The sequence below is a fragment of the Acanthopagrus latus genome, chromosome 19, assembly GCF_904848185.1.
Source record: "Acanthopagrus latus isolate v.2019 chromosome 19, fAcaLat1.1, whole genome shotgun sequence".
NCBI classification, from domain to species: Eukaryota; Metazoa; Chordata; class Actinopteri; order Spariformes; family Sparidae; genus Acanthopagrus; species Acanthopagrus latus.
Window position 1 is genome coordinate 15552985 of NC_051057.1, and position 18849 is coordinate 15571833.

General features: G+C 42.1%; 2 protein-coding genes across 2 annotated transcripts; one reads left to right on the forward strand and one right to left on the reverse strand.

The window, feature by feature from the left end:
• The first annotated feature begins 431 nt into the window (after window positions 1-431).
• Window positions 432-12401, forward strand: si:ch73-173p19.1. Its single transcript, XM_037078483.1, has 17 exons — window positions 432-774; window positions 2100-2206; window positions 2327-2466; window positions 2961-3121; window positions 3280-3438; window positions 3537-3981; window positions 4812-4913; window positions 5579-5669; window positions 6807-7030; window positions 7109-7351; window positions 7448-7546; window positions 7729-7922; window positions 8292-8466; window positions 8562-8718; window positions 9060-9213; window positions 9670-9781; window positions 9879-12401. Exons 1-17 carry the CDS (start codon window positions 469-471, stop codon window positions 10052-10054), a joined length of 3045 nt encoding a protein of 1014 aa, XP_036934378.1. The 5' UTR covers window positions 432-468; the 3' UTR covers window positions 10055-12401.
• LOC119008339 (ATP-binding cassette sub-family F member 2-like) lies at window positions 12314-18246 on the reverse strand. Its single transcript, XM_037078485.1, has 15 exons — window positions 18047-18246; window positions 17074-17224; window positions 16707-16919; window positions 16354-16536; window positions 15935-16106; window positions 15462-15557; window positions 15279-15381; window positions 14953-15048; window positions 14163-14282; window positions 13949-14038; window positions 13746-13856; window positions 13601-13663; window positions 13323-13451; window positions 13030-13233; window positions 12314-12919 (listed from the first exon to the last, which is right to left on the reverse strand). The coding sequence occupies exons 1-15, from the start codon at window positions 18212-18214 to the stop codon at window positions 12803-12805; spliced, it is 2016 nt and encodes a 671-aa protein (XP_036934380.1). The 5' UTR covers window positions 18215-18246; the 3' UTR covers window positions 12314-12802.
• Between the last annotated feature and the right edge of the window lie 603 nt (window positions 18247-18849).

Here is an 18849-nt window from a genome sequence, read left to right on the forward strand (position 1 = left end):
AGATCAGTGTGAGCAGAGTGACCCCTGCTGGTCGTTTGCTGCTAATGAAGCTGAGAGATTCACCTGTTAAATATAATAATTATCAGATCTGTTCTTTCTTTATTTAATTTTCTTTTATTTAATTAACTTTCTGTCCTAAATTTTCTTTCTTTCTGGTATTCCTTTTTGTTTTCTTGTTCTTTTTTGTTTTTTTTCTGTCTGTCTTTTCTTTCGTCCCTTCTTTTTTCTGTCTTTTATTCATTAATTCATTCATTCTTTCATTCATTCATTTCTTTCTTTCTGTCTTGTCTTCCTTTTTCTTTCTTTCCGTCTTTCTGGAATTCTTCATTCATTCATTCATTCAGTCTTTCTTTCTTTCTTTCTTTAAATCACGTGTTTTGGGGCGTCTATACCAGCAATGGTCACTTCTACCCGCAGTGTGGTCAGTTGAGCGTCTCCCTGTGTCACATGGATAATGTTTAGTCATCGATGATTCATGTGTATTGTCCGGGAAGCGGTTGGGGTTCGGGCCTGTCACTCATTAAGGGTGGCCTGGATTCGCGGGCCGCTGCCCCGGTGCAGAAACCCTCGGTTCTCCGCTGTGTTGATAGGCTGGTTCCTTGTTGGTATCCTGTCAATCTACGAGTCAAAGGGGGAGAGGTCAGTGCAGCTAGCATAGCAAGCTGCGCAGCAGACCCAACCAGGAAGTCAACAAAGTTATCAATTAATATCAGTTTAACTTCGAGTCTCCTGCATCAACCTTCAGACAACGGCATGAGTTCTGCTGCCCCTCCGGTAAGATATAAACCACCGAGCTGCGTCTGACATGACGCAGTGCTGTATGCAAATATTAGCATGCTAGCTGCTTTAGCTTTAAGCTCGCCAGTCGTTCTCCATCGGCTAGCTAGCTGTAACTGTTTAGCTAACGATGTTTGTTGACAGCCCTGACTGTAGCAAAGGCATAACAACATACCCAGCGTTGCTAGCTGCTAGCTGTAGGTTAGCTTCTTATCTGGTGTTTGGTTTAAAGTCGCTGACTCGATGCATTTGTACCTGACAGGCTTTGACTGAGATTAAAACTTTGAGCTGACACTGAAGAGTTTAAGGGCGAAAGTGCAGGTCAGCATCAGTCAGATGCAGGATGACGTTTAATGGAGGACAAAGACAAATAAATAACGATAAAATGGAGCTATCCCATGCTAAAACATAATAAAAATTATAATAACCCTGTGTATGCAGTTGTCAAATATGGACCAATCAACTTATAAAACTGTAGTAAGACATTCAATGATAACAATAGTAAATGAAAAAGCTATATTGTTGAATAAGCGTATAGACAGCTATAAAATGACAAGTGGTGTTGGCTATACAGCATAAAGATACACTACTCAGAATTAGTTAGGAATATTGGATATGGGTACATATACAGTAGAGTAAAATTTGTGAATGTCACAGAATAAACAATCAAGTGACCCAGTAAAATTTCCCATTATCCATAACTAAATTTGAGTAGTGTTCATAACCCTACTCAAGTAATATTATACTAGGACTATAAACTTGAACTGTAATATGCACAGCATATACAAAGAACAAAAATATAGTGCTTTGTAATGTACTTGGTATTGTACTGCAAAATAAGTTGAAAATATATGTTTTAAAGTTAGTTGCAGAATTGCCCATTGACATAAAAGACACAAAAAAAATGGACTAGAACCGCAACGATTGATTGACTAAATGATTAGCTGTTAATGATAAAATTTAGTCCGACTGATGTATTGGTCGGATGTTGGCCTATTGCAGATATCTGCATGTATGTTGCCCAATATGAGCTGATCATTGATTGACTGACTAATTGGGTAGTGGTGTTGGCATCCTCACAAACAGCACATGGCAGATCAAACAAAGCAGTGATGAAACTAGATTAGAAACCATAAGCATGGTAAAAACTGCTGAAAATGTGTATTTGATTGCATCATAAACAACTCTAACTTGATTAGTCATCCTGACTGAAAAAGTAACAATAAAGAAAGCTGCCTTTATCTAGTTTCCTGTCTGATCTTCTATGATTTGATTATCTCTATTTGGACAATTCTTTTGAATATGCCGTGCTTGTTTTGCAGACTATTGGGGAGTTATTCCTCATCCTGAGCGAGATGGGTTTCACAGAGGAACAGATCCAGGCAGCTATACAGGCAGGCCATTTCTCTGTGCCGGATGCAGCAGAGTGGTGAGTTGACCAAGCCCTTTTTTTCTTTTTTTTTAATGCCAAGCATTCAATAAATGCAAACATCATTGTCCATAAATGTCTCCCTAAAATCGTATGTGTCCCTTTCTCATATGCTGACAGGCTCTTACAGGGTCAGTATCCGCGGCACAAGTTGGTCAAGCAGTCATCACAGCCACCTGAGACGGCGTTTTCTGCTTTCAACCCACCCAAAGAGGCAGCGAGCACCTCAGACATGCAAACATCTCCTTCTGACAGTAGAGGTACAACACCAAGCAGTTTGTTAAAGATTGTGTTTGCTTTGAAGGATAGAGGACAACATAAAAGTTTAATACATCATCATGATAATTATTTAGTAGATTAATTCCTTTTATTTAACTTAATTTAACCAGGAACTCCCTTGAGATCAAAATCTCCTTGTCAAGAGAGAGAGACCTGGCTTAGATGGCACAAAGCTACAGAAATTATTGATCCAAATAGACAAGGGTCCATAATACAAAGTCCAGCTTAGGTATAGAAATTGCACTCTTCAGTTACACTGTTTTTTGTTTTGTTTTTTTTAATCAGAGGTTTGAGACAAAATCATTCAACCTTAGTGTGATCTGAAGGATACCCATGACCTGTCTGTAGAATCTGAGAAATGTCCCGTAACTATTTCTTTGTAATCATGCAGTAGTAGTTTTCAGTAACACTTTGATGAGAAAGGAAAAGTTTCAGGGTGCAAGATTAAGTATATACTTTGTTTCTATTTCAAAAGCATCTCCTTCATTGGTGTTGAGGCCATCACAGTCATGCAACCTGTCCCCGGACCCTCTACCAATCGAGTCTCGCATCAAACAGGACAAGAGCGGCTTTGAAGAGCAGCAGAGACAGCGTGTTGCTCAGGAGGCCAGAGCAGAGAGAAAACAAAAGAAACAGGTCAGAAGTGCTGAAAACAAACACATCTGGTGACAAACGGTGCTAACTCAGAGTGGCAGTCGATATTGATATTGCACAAAGAATAACATTTGCTCTTTTAGCCCAAGGTCTGATTAGTAATCACAGAACAGAACATCTTATGTGTGTTGGTCTTCCAGGAGCGTGAATTGGTGTTGAAGCGGATAGCTGAGGATCGGAGGAGCCTGCAGGAAAAGAATCAGCCCAGCGCTGCCACAGAGACATCACCTCCAAGTGGTCAAGGGCAGACGCTTGGTGGAAAGGTTCAGACTAATATGGATAACAACTGCATCCTCATGGTGAGGCTATGGAGAATTTAAATTGTTGTGCACGAATCTAGTAGATTAAATGAAACTACAGAACTGTAGTTGTTTAAACCTCATGTTATTTGCTGCAGATTCGGCTGCCATCCGGTGAGTCCATGCGAGAACGCTTCCCAGCTGACGCCCCTCTGCGCAGCGTTGTGGAGCACATCACCGGACGTCACCCCTCCCTGGCCTCCTTCTCACTCCTTCAGGGTTTTCCTAGGAAACGCTTTGGAGAGGCAGAGCTTGCTTGCTCACTGCACTCTCTTGGCCTCACACCCAACGCTGCACTGTGTATTCAGACCACTCCTCCAGAGACTCCGCAGGAGGCACAGAGTCCTGCAGAACCTCCATCCGCAGTACACAACGAGCAGCCTCAACACTGTGATGTGTCGCCTCAGCCACCCATCCCCGTCGTGGAGGGGCAGGACCTTGTTCCACCTCCTCCACTACCCAACCTGCTGTGGGAGGAGGCAGCGAATTATGCAGGGATACCTGGAGTTGGCCCTTCACTGTCAGGGCCCAATCACTTCTGGGGTAAGCATTAAATCCCATATTTAAACAAGTTTTAAAGGGACAAGTCATCACAAATTTAAACCACCAGAAAATACAGAAAAATACTATTTATTATCTCCAGAAATAAAGCTGCCAACTGTATCAATGCACAGAAGGAAGCATGCATCTGCTCATGGACAAGAGACCTGTGCTCGTGACAGTGCAGGATGCACACGGCCAAGCTGTAACACACTTACTTAGCTAGCCTTTTGTCCATAAGTAGACACACATTTCCTTCTGTGCAGTGATCTGGAAAGAAAATAGTTCCTATATGAAACTGCTCATGAGAATGACTGTGGATCATCTTGAGGAACCAGGCCATGATTTCCAGAGAGAGACATTGCTTTTGCGTTTTTCCAAAATGTATGTTTTTGCCGTTGGAGCACCACAAGTCGATCTCCATTATGATAGACAGTGGACAGATCTCTGGACTGCCAGTATCTCCGAATCTCACACCAAAATAATCTTGATGGTGATCTTAAAGCATCAACAGCCTCAGCCTGGAATAACCTACCAGAGGCCAGTAACTAATTCTACATATTAATGGTCTTTAATCTTTGGCTACACGAACTTTTAAGGTCAGTGATTGGATATGTGTCTCACCTTAAGTTTTTATGTCAAACCAAGATCTGTAATTACTCCAAATATGTATAACTTTATATTGCCAATGGAGAAAATGTCTGTGATTTTCCTTTCCAAAATAGCTCCTCTGTGTTGCAGCTCTATGAGCTTGATTGATTCAACAACCCAGAATGTTTATTCAAAGAGTAGCCGTTTAGTCATCCGATGACAGTGCTGGTGCTGTTCAACAGGACGAGGTCAGAGGTTGGTTCCTGGAAATGCTGAGGACGCCGCTGGCATTGAGATGGACGAGGAACAAGACGCAGAGGAAGAACCACCTAACCCGCTTAACGGTACTGTTCCCTCTGCTCTGTCCTACATTTAGCTTGACCCCCCGCCGCCACCCCCCCCCACTGTCTCCATTTATTCACTCACGCCACAGAGAACTTTTCGTTCTCCCATGCCAGAAACAGATGCTGCAGCGTCTCGCTTTCAGCTGTTGGAGTAACTTCATTCAGCTTCATACTATATGTTACATAAGTCTGAGCATACAGAACATTAGACTGATTGACGTCCTGTGTGTCATATGTGGGACAGATTAGGATTATGAAATATATGGGTGAATGCCCCTTTCCTGTCAAGCATACATTACACATTACTCAGAACTTCTGAGCTATACCAGAGAGAACTGAGTTCCCAGAGTGCTTATAGGCGGTCAGCCAATTATGTCCATTCTTTCAGAGCATGTGGTTGTCATATAGTATTCTGAATGTGTGCCGGACCACAGAGGTGGAGGAGCTCGATCCCAGCTGAAGCTTGTTGGAGATAGAGAGCAGAAGATGTTGATTAGAGGTGTGGGATTTTAAAATGCTACTGATTTTTCACTGTTAAGACAAAAGAACAAGATACATGCTCAAGAAGTGACTTTTACTGTTTATGTGCTTGTTTTGTGCCAGTGACTACTTGATTATATTAATATCTTCATGGATTGCATTTGTCTTATGTGGTATTTTCACAGGAATGCCGAGGCTGCCTTTCTTCCCGGAGAACAGGTTCAGAGGAGAGTTTGAGCCAAGGCACCACTGGCCAGAGCAAGGGAATCGACTCAGGTGGGTGTCCACTGAAGATGCAATGATTATTAGATTAAGCAATTTGTCCATCGAAAAGAAAGTTAGTTGCTTAATTATGTTGTCAATTGATACATCCTTCATGGCATTTGTCATACAATCATGGGAAACATTTGTTGGTTCCAGCTAGATGTGTTTCTTGTAAATTAAATTATTTGGGTTTTGGACTGTTGGTTGGACAAAAGAAGCAATTTGAAGACACTTTGTTCTCTGAGGAGCATGAGCATTTTCACATTTTTTTGAGGATCGGTAATGCATGTTTTCCACTGGACTGCCGCTGATTTTTAAGCTCTTGAGATTGCTAATAAGGTTAAATATCTGGGTCATTTTACTAAAAAACTAATTACAGATGATGATGACATTTCTAGCCAATGTTGCAACATGCTTTCATGCAAGTTTAGTATATGTACAGACTGAAAGAGAAGCATTCTGTATACCACTTTATACTGCACACTTGTGTCAAACTAAAGCGAAGCAAGCTTATGGAGACTTGAAGTAGCTTCTAATGATGCCTTGAAAATATTACATAAGAGACCCGAATGGAATGTCTCCAAGTTGTTGTGGAGACTTGAGTACAGCTCTCTCTTTGTGAGAAAGGAATGTACATTATTTTTAAACTATGACGTTTTATTTTCATTTGTAAAATTTTGAATGTAATTGAATAACGGTTTATAGTGAGGTTCTCTTGGCAGCTATTTTAACAATTGATTGAGCAGTTTTTTGTTTTGTTTTTTCAAACAAAAATGCTCAACATTTGTTTGATCCAGCTTCTCAAATGTTTGATTTTGCAGTTTTTCTGTGAAACTGTAATAGGATTACAGTTTGAGATGATTGTGCAAGTCTGCAGATTACTTGATTGCTCTCATAGCAACACCCTGTTAGACATTTTTAGGCATTCTGAGTCATGATTAGACAGGAAGATGGAGAAAGAAGATTGATAACAATCTCTAAGTTGCAGAGTGTTTTGAGTTCCTGTGGGTCGGTTGTACATTAGAAATCTGTTCCGCTATACTTTTGGTAATTGAAAAAAGAAAAGTGTGGAATACAGACCAACTTTTGCTGGCATTTCAGAGTGCAAGTGTATACAGAACGGGTCTAAAAGACAGTTGTGTGTTTCAGGGAGGCTCCAGAGGAGGACCCAGCAGAGCCTGAGGATGCCGGAGGTCGGGTGGCGCCTGGAGCTGCAGGTCTGGCCGCGGTGGAGCGTCTTCAGAGAGCTGCACAGCAAGAAGACCTGCGTGGCTCCCAGGGACAACCATCCCCCCCAAAAAGACCCTTCAGGACACCCAGCGTGCCGTCTCTTTGTGCCTTGGCCACCCGCGCAACTGTCCACCTCATGACTGGTAAATAGACGATGTGGAATACTCACTGGTTTGTCTCGTTGCTTCATTTACTCACGTTGTCACTCTGTGCGCTCTCAGCTCCCAGCATGCAGTATAGCAGCAGTCTGGCCGGCCTCACCCCAGAACTCGCAGAGCTTCTGCTCAACCACATGTCCCGTGAGAGGCTCCTACGTCCACGCACCCTAGAGCTCTTCTTCGGCTGCCCATTACAGAAGTTTGTCCTCAACTGCTACCCTTACTCCACCAATGAGCTCCTGCGGCAGTTACGGGCCTTCACAGCGCTGAAGCATCTAAGTCTGGTTAACTCTCCTCTCATCACAGGTATTGAATTGTATCCCAGGAGTTACTAGACTTGTCAGATAACAGTTTTGCTTTGGCAACTTCATTTTTTTAATCTCCTCTTCTTGTTTTTTCCAGACTCTGGGCTGTCAATCCTGTCCAGCCTGGTCAAACTCCAGTACCTCAACCTGGCCTCCTGTAGCAAACTGACTGATTCCTGTCTGCAGCATATAACAGGTCAGGCTCTCTACAAACCATCTTGTGAACAAGCTTCTGACTGTGTCTAGAGAGGATGATAGGCGTAATAATTACAATTACTTTCAGGAACACCAGATCCCAACAGAAGCTGCTCTTTGTTAAGCGCTTTGTTATTTTGTCACGCATTGACTTGTTATTTTCCTTCTTTCTGTGTCTACAAGGATTAAAGAGCCTGTGTTTCCTGTCCCTGGACTCGACCAAAGTGACCGATGCCGGGATGGTGCTGTATCTCCAGTCAGCTCCGTCCTGCCTCTCTCAGCTCAGCCTGAACCAGACAGCTGTGACCGAAGCCACATTGGCAGTCCTGCCCTCCTGTGTGCCACAGCTGAGGCTCCTTAGCATCAAGCAGACGAAGGTACTTTAACTTGCAAGAGTAAAATTACTGGGGTTTTTTTGTCATGGAGTCTGGTAGAAAGAGTCTTAGCAGCTGATTCTGGTTGAACTGGAACGATTTAACACTTCAACACAAAGGTTTATCTCTGTAAGGATCCTGTCAATAATGTCAGACACTTGAGAATAACAACCTCGGCCTGTCTGTGGCAAAAACAAGCACTTAGAGAATGCACTTTGACAGTCGAAGATGCCCTCAGTAACAAAGTTATAGCCATGGCAGCCGGCATTAACACAACAACCACTTTAAACGTAGGGTCCATATTACTGAACAATGAGAAAGACGGCCAGTTTTCAAGAATTCTCATTTTATATTTCTCTTGATTTCTGTCAGGTCAGAGATGTGTCAGCCTTGGCAGAATTGTCCAGCCTACAGACTCTCAACCTGGATGGGACAAGTGTGACAGAAGGCTCCCTAGAGCACCTTGCATCCCACCCCACCCTGTCCTCCCTCAGTTTAGCCGGAGTCCCCGTAGCGGACGGCAATCAAGCCCTGCAGATTATCTCAGGTAAGTTATTAGAAAAGAACTTGAGCAGTCGGTGGAATTGAAACAAAACTGTCCAAGTCTGTGGTGAATCACAGGTTTTTCTTCTTTCCTTGCAGGTCTAAGGTTGACTCAGCTGACACTCCCTGGACGTCACTCTGTGACAGACAGCGGGTTGTCGTTCCTCTCTAGACTGTCTCTGCTGTCAGAGTTGGACCTGACAGACTACACACAAGTCACAGACCAGGGAGTCAGCCAGCTGTCCAGCATGACCAGGTCATCACCATACTTTGTAACAGTTGTTTTTCTGGTACTGTACAATACGTGCACTTGTGATGGTATCCTTGCAAAGGAACTTTGACAAGAGTAAAGTCTGAATCACCATGACATTGCACTAACAGCAAAAGTACTGTGTTTTGCTTTGCTGGCGTCATTGATGAGGTCAGACTAGCTGCTAGTTTTGGTTTATTTGGGTGACATTTGTAAAACTAAGATAGATGAGATGGATACATACGGCTTTCATACATTGTATATAAGCTACAACACCGGTTTTCTACTACTTCTAAGTTATTGTCTACAAACATTGTGACTTGGTCTGCTGTGTGCACCCTGTGTAGGTTGAAGAAGCTGTCACTCAGTAACACTCAGGTGACAGATGCAGGACTTCCCTCTCTGCGTGGGCTGCAGGAGCTGCAGGAGCTCTGTTTGGACCGAACGGCAGTCTCCAGTCGAGGAGTGGCCGATCTCATCATCTGTCTGCCACACCTCCAGGTGAGATTATTCATCTGTCCGTCATCTGCCTAGCACATGTTTGATTTAAGAAATTGTAGAGAAATCATGTTTGTGACTCTGTAATATGAACCCTTTTGTTATTGTAAACACAGGTTAACCAACCTTGGTTTTAATTAATCTAAAGGTTACACTAAGACATTTTCACGTTATTCCTTGATTATTTTAAGTTTATACACTTAATTGGATATTTACTATTGGTCCTAGCTCTGCAGAGCAAACTCTGCTGCACTGCAGCTCATTAATTTAAGGTTAAAGTGGTGAAAATTTAAATGTACAGTTGCTGACAGGGTATTTATCAGGTTAAATCACTCTATACCTGTATTGTTGATAAAAGGTTTCAGGAATAAGTTAAAGCATCTGATATTATCTAATTTTGTATGCAAGATATTTTGCTGATGTTAATAGTGTTTTGGTTTTTTTTGCTGTGTTTTTCAGGTGTTAGGTTTAGCCAGCACTCAGGTGGGAGACAATGTTGTGAGGAAAGGTCTGATCCGCTGCAATCAGCTTGTTAAACTCAATCTGAGCCGCACACGGATCACAGACCACGGTGAGGCCAACCTCTAAAATCCACCGCAACAGCTAAACTTAAATCTTTTCTTACATGGCTGAACATTCTCTATGTATTTTTTTTTTGTTTTCCTCAGGCCTCAAGTTCTTGAAACACATGCATCTGGCTCAGGTGAATCTGGACGGCACCGGCGTCAGTCTGATGGGCATCGCAAACCTCCTCTCCTTCACCAACATCAGCAGCATTCGGGCCAGCAACACTCGCACCGTTCCCCCTGATGACGTCTCAGATGAGGAGTGGGAGGCCCAGTGAGCACAGACTCCCCTCGGTTGGCCCACACGTAACTGCACCTGAATGCGCCTCTGCCTGCTGCGGTCCCCTTTTATCAGCCACCGAAACGTGCTGCCAGCAGCAACAAACGTAACTGAAACACTCCTACTTGCACTGTTTCAACTGCACCTAGTGTCACTAATCTGTCAATCAGGCACAAGTTGGAACCTTAGACGGGAGCCATGTTTTTTAAAAACTAGGCCATTTCTAACATTTACGTATATCTAATCAATCCGTATTTACCTGCGTACACTGCAGCCGTTTTGTCTCTGGAAAACTCCAGCTGACAAACTTTAAAGCTTTATGTGCAGCCTTATAGGTTGGAACTAAGTGTGTTTCTTCTGGTTTGCCCTTTTTAGCCAACCGGTAAGAAAATATTAAATGTTGGAAATGTAACTTATAACACAGCATGTATTTTCAGACTGTAATGACTAACGGACTGGTTTATGTAGAAATTAAATTAAAAACTTAATAGCAAATGATCAGTTCAGCCACATACAGTTAAAGAATGTGGTGAAGGCAGAAAATGTCTTCCAGTAATCATTCCGTTACTTGTTATTAAAGGAGAATTCTGGTGTTTTTAAACCGCAGCCTCATATTTTTTACATGCTTGGCATGTAAATGAGTTAACAAAATATTTGAAATCAGTCCAGTAGATCCCCTCAGCTGGCAGCCGTGACAAAGATGTCAATGGCTGCAGTGTATTCGTTTGGGCCGACTGCGTCCATCAAAGACTCATCAGATAATGTGTTTGTTTTTGCCTCTGCAGATGTTTTTGTTAAATAATGAAATCTTTTTTGTAACCAGGAACACAAGTCTTGCGCCGAAATCTTGCGAGAGTTAAGTTGTTGCTTCATCTTAATTGGCAAAATATTCAGCCATGACTTTAGAAATAAATTCTTGCTGGCAGTCCCTGTAGCTAAACGCCAAACCACTCGCTCCAACAAATAACTTCTCTTGAGATTTCAGCCCTTGTACGACACTTGTTTCTGATTACAAAAAAGATCTTACTACTTTACTACTGTAGCAAAAAGAAGCACTTTAACTGGATGTAACTTTGACAGCTGAAGTGTAAGTCCAAATGATTTACACAACAGCACATGTAAATATGGAGCCCCAGTTTAAAAATACCTGAATTCCCCTCTAAAAATGGCAGTAAAATTTGAGCTGTTTTCATGTCATGTTAGATTCATTGAGTTCACGTTAGCTTAAATGTAAACATTCAAGAACACTATTAATCATGATGGAAACACTACTGCAGATGTCAGCCATCTAAGATTAAATAAATATTAATTTCAGTTCAGTTGTAATAGTTACAGTGGTAGAGGATAAAAAACAGTGGCTCCTTTTAGTTTATGATTGGCTTTAAATCCATAAAAATGGAACAGAATACCCATGTTGCTTCTGTATGACAAAGACAAAAATGTTGTTTACATCATGTTTCCGTCGTGACATTTTCACTACAGTACAAGCCAAACGTTTTAATGCATTCTGTCAGGTCTTTGTCCATTGTATTTCTCATTTAAATACACAATTTGTCAAAATGTTTTTTTTTTTCCCTTTGAGGCGAGTTGTAAGTTATGCAAATGTTTTTGAGATCAGCAGAAAATGTTTTCTTGTTGAAATTTTGTTGTACGGTTGAAGAAATTGGCTTGTAAAATTGACATTGATTGAAATTAGAATTTTGCTACGAGAAACTTAGTAATTTTGTGTGGTGGTTGGTGTTTGCAAATTCAAATTTTCAAGTTTGACATGAACACAGCTCTACTGCAAGAGCTCGTAATGAAGATTTTATAACTTGTGATGTCCCCTGTATGGATATTAGATTAACGCTAACCACGTCACCTTAAATTTAGTTGTTTTTTTTTTTAAATGCATCCTGGTGATGCACTGGATTCATTAGTTTTTTTTGTTTGTTTTTTTAAATGAGTGGCTGTCATTTTACTAGCATTAGTTATTTTGAGAAATGACAATTTCTTTGGACAGCCCAGTCCAGTTATATGGAAGAGAAGGTGAGCAGCATACACATGGTTCTGTGTAGTGGCTGTCAGGTGAGGGCGGATCTATGCAGCCATGGGGCTCACTCCAGAATCCAAAGCAACTTCTTTAAATCACTTCAAGTTTTGTCCTCTTGTTTACAGAGATGTAAAATAGTTTATTTTCCCTAACAGGTTTTGATTTTTGGATACAAGTTCTGTATTCAGTAAGTAAAATAAAGTCTTCTCAATCTAAATGTGCTGTTTTTTTTTGTTCTGTTTATTCAGACAAACCTTTATTGCATTACATTGTTAAATAAGGCAGAACTGCTCTTTTACACAGAAAAAAAAAAGTCAACTTTTAAATATCATAAAATATGACCTAAAAGCTGCTGCATACATGTTGGGGTAAAACAGAACATTTGGAAAAATAAAAGTTTCCTATGAAGACAGCACAATGGAATGCATTCCAAAATGCACTGAGATGCTTCAGGTGAATCAGCCAATCAGAGTGCAGCCTGAGGTGAAGGGCGAGGGGAGGGCTGGGTGGGTTTTAGCATGGTGCAGCACTGTCAAACCAAGATGGAAATACAGTACGACATGTACAAGAGACGTGTCCAATAAGATGCATAAGAGATTGTATCAGTTCTACTTCGGACGTTTCCTGCAACGCAAACACTGCTCGTCCCCGCAGGAGCCTGCAGGTCAAATCCATGATGCAAGATAAAGGAGTGGCTCAGAATGTGATGTTAATTTAGATGTCATGCGCTTGCTTTTCAATCTTTGATTTCAAGTGCTCCTTGTATGCTAGGATGTCCCTGTTCCACTTTGTGATGGTTTGATTCTCACACACCCAGATCTCCTGAGCCACCTGGAGAAAGGAGAAAAAAAAAAAAGATGAAGGTCATGATGGTGTGAGATACAAGTGGTTATGGTAAATTTGATGTACAGATAAATCCATTAAATTGATGGATGAGTTACCTGCTGAATTAGCCTGAAGTCGTGGCTAACTAGCATCATGCCGCCGTCAAACTCGTTGACGGCTTCTGCCAATGCGTCGATGGTCTCGATATCCAAGTGATTGGTGGGCTCGTCAAGGAACAGCATGTGAGGGTTCTGCCAGGCCAGCCAGGCAAAACACACCCGGCACTTCTGACCATCTGACAAGTTCCTGATTGGACTCACCTGGAAGACATTTCAGGTGTCAATGTGGAGACAGTTGCAGCAAAATAAAAAATGAAATGACATAATCTGAATGAGTGCCCCAGTCCTACCTGCTGTTTTCCTGTCAGCCCGTAGCGACCGATGATCTTCCTCATCTCCTCTTTTTCTTTGATCTCAGGGAAACACTTCATCATGTACTCCAGAGGAGACAGGTCCAGCTCCAACTGCTCTGTCAGATGCTGTAACACAGGCAGATACATAGAAATTTAATTCCAAAATAAATGTACTTTCTCTAGAAGCTCTAGCAGAGCTTTATTTTTGCCCTTAATTGTTGTCTGGTAATTTAGAGGAGTGAAACATGCAGGAGTGCTGAGGCTGAGTGTTTTACCTGGTGATATCTGCCAATCTTGACGTGAGAGTGTTTGCGGATCATACCGTCACAGGGTAGAAGCTACAAAAACAGAATGAACTTTAATCCTCTGAAGACAGCGGCAGCTTGATAATGTGATAATGGGGAAATATGCTGTACCTACCTCTCCCATCAGCAGCTTCAGCAGGGTGGACTTTCCTGCTCCATTGGGTCCCACCAGGGCCACTCGTGTATCCAAGTCAATACCAAACTCCAGGTTTTTATATATGTACGGCTATAACAAACATTAACATATGCGAGTCTGAGAAATGTATCTACTGTCAAGTGAAAGAGGCTTTTTGTCCGTGCTGTATTTTTATTACTCACCGTGTTGTCGCTGTACTTGAAGCTCACATTCTGAACCATGATTACAGGAGGAGGAATCTTCCCACAGGGAGGAAAATAAAATGACAGAGTCTGTGGGAGACAGAAGCAGACAGCAATATTATAAATGTGAAACCAGTTTCCCCAAAATGTGTGTCACTGGGTCTGAAAACCACTGAAAGTTACTTAAACGACCATTTCAACCACATCACAGTACCTTGTCATTCACAACTTTTTCAGTCAAGCCGGATGCCACCATCTTCTGCAGCGTCTTCTCTTTGCTCTGCGCCTGTCGTGCAAGCTTTGCGGAGCCGTGACCAAACCTGGCAATGTAATTCTACAGGAGAGGGGCGCAAATAGAATATTTATTACAAGTTCTGAGAATTTCAGAATTACATTTTTCCCCTTCAAAATAAGTCACAAGTCTTTAAATTGAATAATTTGTTTACCACTGAGGTGGTAAGCCACCCCGATCCTGACGTAATTAATTTAGTTTAAAAAGACAGCCCAAACTTTGCACGCACTAAATCATTCTGCTGCTTGAAATGGCACCTCTTCATTCAAGATATTAGCAAAAGCCTGACCAATATTTGCCTCTCTGAGAAACTGATATGCAATAAGAAAGAAATAAAAACTTTAACTGAACATAATGCAGAAAAAAAATGTATTCCCAGTGAAGTGTGATGTTTACTGGCAGCAAGGACACTGCTGATAAAAACAGGAGTTTGGGAGCTCCTACTTCAGAAGAGGAGGACGAGCCAACTATAGTTGTTCGGATGGTTCAATCAGTGGTCTTGAGTTTTTAAACTACACCTTTTAGTGATTTTAGATCAGTGTTATGTACCTTGACAAAAGGGTTATGAAAACTACGACAACATGGAATAGTTCTATAGAATAGTGGCTACCATCCACAACTTTTGACAATGGAAATGCATAGAGAACCATTCTAATGTCTAATGTCATTGTGTGCAGTGAAAACTTTCCACCACATGGTGTCTCTCATTTACCTTCATATGTGCTATCTGGTCCTGTTCCCAGTTGAAGCGCTTCATCTGGTTTTCTTCCAGCTCCTCTCTGGTCTTCACATACTGGTCGTAGTTACCCTGAAGCAAAAATAGATTTGGACCGTCATCCAACAAGGCGGCATACATAATTAGTAACAGCCTACCTCTAGTTTCCTTATTTAGGATTAAGGATTCACATATAGAAAAGTAAATTCAAGATTTGTTTTCAAAGATATTCAAAGGGATGCTGAGGCTGCTAAAATGTTGCCATTAAAAAGAAAAAACAAAAAACACCCGGCACCAGCAGTGGTTTCAACCAGTGTTCTTACCGTGTAGTATTTCAGTTTTCTCTGATGCAGGTTGATGATGTTGGTGCACACACCATTCAGGAAGTCTTGAGAGTGTGAGATGAGCACAAGGATTCGCCTGAACCTGATGACAATAAACAGAATGAGCAATACACGTCAAGTGTTTGGACTCATTTTAAGTGATGAAGTAGGATCTCAACTTACGACTTGAGCTCCTCCTCCAACCACACACAGGCATCCAGATCCAAGTGGTTGGTGGGCTCATCTAGCAGCAGCATGAAAGGCTTGATGAACAGGGCTCTGAACAAATAAAAGTATAGTCATTTAAATTCCATCATCATAAAACTTCCCCCCCGTAATCCAGAAACACCAAAGAGGATAAGCAGCAGAATCAGTTTAACATTACAATTAAGGGAGGAATTCACATACGGACGGCTCCTCTTCCATGACTTTTAATGTGTAAACAACTCTGTTAGCTTCCCCAGTTTAACTTATAACACGTCTTAATTTCAAAGCAAAACACACACTTTCTGAACAACATTACCAATACTCAATTTGAAGGCAGCATTTTACATATCAAATCAAAGCACTATACTGTTCAAATTAAAACCAATGTTGAAGATGAGGTGTCACATCATGACGCTAAATGGCCCGATAATAAGTTCTTTAATCTTCACCTGGCCAGAGCAACACGCATCCTCCATCCTCCACTGAAGTCCTTCAGTTTCTTTTGCTGCATAGCAGCGGTGAAACCCAAACCGTGGAGGATCCGAGAGGCTCGCACTTCTGCTTTGTCTGCATCCAGCTCCTCCAGACGCTCATACAGCTCCATCAGCTTCTCACACTCGGCTGTGCAGGGGCGACAGAGAGGCATCAGTATTAATTTGTTATAAAACACCTCTGAATTTATGCTCCCTTGTCTTCAATGCAAAACTGTTAGTTTAACTTCGCAACACTCAAACTTGGTTGTGTTTTGTAGAATTCATTTCAGAATTTTATTTTCAGTTTGCTCAACTCAACCATCTCAACTATTCTGTTCCTATGACAGTAAATTGAATCTCTGTAATTATTACATAATACATCACATCTGACTCACAGTCCTCAGCAGCAAGTCTCTCTGCCTCCTTCTCCAGCATAATCCTCTGTTCATCCACCTCCATGACACACTGCAGAGCCGTCTTCTCACTGGGTGCCATCTCCCGGGTCAAGTGGTAAATATCGATGTGCTCTGGAATGGGAATCTCACGATGCCCGATTGCTGACAAAAGCATGGACTTTCCTGGCAGATATAAGTAGATACAATTTCTTTACCATTCATGTTTCATCCAAAAATCTTTCATTGCAACATTCATCCCATTTCTATTAGAGGAAATTTTGAATGAGCAAATTTGGATGAGGAAGAGGTTTAGGGGGAAGTGTATGAATTTTACTCCAGGATAGACCATTTACCTGTGCCGTTAAGGCCAATGAGCCCATAGCGTCTGCCCGAGTTGAGCTCCAGACTGGTGTCCGCTAAAAGTTCTTGGCCATGGAAGGTGAGCGACAGGCTGCTAATGTGGACATCAGTGCTGTTGGGGTGTGAGGCCAGAACGCCCGTCACTGCCCGTGCCTCGGTCTTCGCCAGCTCAAATTCATCCAGCTCCTTTGTTAAACTGGCAACACCTGTCAAACAAAAAGAAAAAAAAAAAATACTTAAAATTCCTTCTGATTCACTTGCTTACATGTGAAGCTAAACATGAACCTATCTCTGGGATGTTACAAGATAAATAAATCACAGCCTAGTCTGTAACATTGAGTCAAAGATGAGTCCTCTTACCATTGCTCTCAGCTCCATTAGTCTGGGCCTCTGATTGATCACCCTCCTCGTTTAACTCATCAGGTTTCTTTGTACGCTGGCGAGCTTTTGCAGCCTCCTTCTTCTTTGCTGCCTTCTTCTTGGCTAAGTCGGATGGCATGGTTGTGTAAGGCTAATCAAAAGGCAGGAAATACAAAGAGACACATAGATCAACAGTCTTATCATATATTAACATGTTATATCAGGAAAAAGTATCATTCAGACTCAGAAGTCTTTCAATAATTTCATTACACTAGCCATAATTATTGCGAGTATGAATCTAGTTAAAAGGAGGCTAATCGCTTCAAGAATGTAGCGCTGGGAGAGGAACCAGTGTCCAAAAATGCCGGCATTTCATCTCACGGTTTGACTTACACGTACAACTGTTTTTATAACGGACTTATGTTAGAGAAGACCAAACATGGTCACCTGTTAAGCTCGAGAGGCAAAGTTGATGGTGGTAATGCTCACTAAACCCGATTTTTGGTCCCTATCTCAACCACCTGCTTGCACGTTGGGCTCCTCACATTATAAAGCCTGATAGCTAGCCCAGCTGTTGCTAACGGTACTTCAGCGGATGCCGCTAACGTTAAAAGCGGATCTGTCACTTCTCGGTGAATTAGCCGATGGCAGAACTCAAACAGCCGCGTGAGCTGATTAAGACATGATGTCGTACAAAGGAGTTATTTCAGAACAATTAGGGATAAAGTGAACATTAGCTGCGTTAGCTCTCCGGCTAAGCTAACAACGGTGGCTAGCTAACCACCGTTACAAGTGACAGGCCTGAGCCGCTAAAGCTAACTTGACGCAAGGCCCAAGTACCGACGACAAGGTCTGAAGGCGGCTAACTCGGCGTTCAGTTAGTCTTTTTCGGGCTAAAATTTATTCATACATAAACCTGTGTATATTACCCATAATAGCCGCAGTTGTCAGACACCATAAATATCTATCTTACCTTGAATACGGATATCTGGTCTCGGGAGCACACCGACGTCTCGTGTCCACTTTTCGCCGGGTGGATGTATCCGATCACCAAACCGCCAGACGGACCATATATGGTCATAAAGGGCGGAGAGAACATAAGACCCCGCCCCTTCTGGTGGGACTGCAGTAAAATGTCCATTTGCTGCTAAATTAGTAACAGATTTAATGGAAACATCGATAAAATAATGCGATTATTGGCTAGGATTCGCTGGTACAAGGGCTTGGCGTTAGGTAAATGCACCTGACATTGAAAGGAAAGGCTGGTGTAGCGGATAGACGTTCATCTTGCTAAGGTGCTGTAACCACACTGATAAGGATTTTAAATGCATCTTTTTCAGCATCACCACAAGGATCCAAATGTTGAAACAGCATAAAGTGTGGATATATTCTTCCTGTGGTCTTGGGTGTCCTGTGTCAAGCAGTCCTTATCGGAAACACAGGTCCCTTGAGTCAGTCAGAGGTGATGCTGCAGCACGATACGCTCATGATGAGGGCAAAAACGACGTGAGAGGGACGTTATTTTCTGTGTGTGTGTGGCACTCAATTTTTGAGGAAGTCAAGAAACTGTAAAAATGGACGACGTATGCACGACTGTACCTGATGGGCTTCTACCACCTGTATCAACGATGGAAAACGGGATATATACCTTCAAGTCAGCGTTCGTGGAGACGGACTGAGCGACATATCTGCACTAAAACAACGGACGCGATGTTAGCATGCTAGCTTGCTCTTTGATGTTTGTTCCTCCGGCACATAACGTTACGGTTGAGGTAA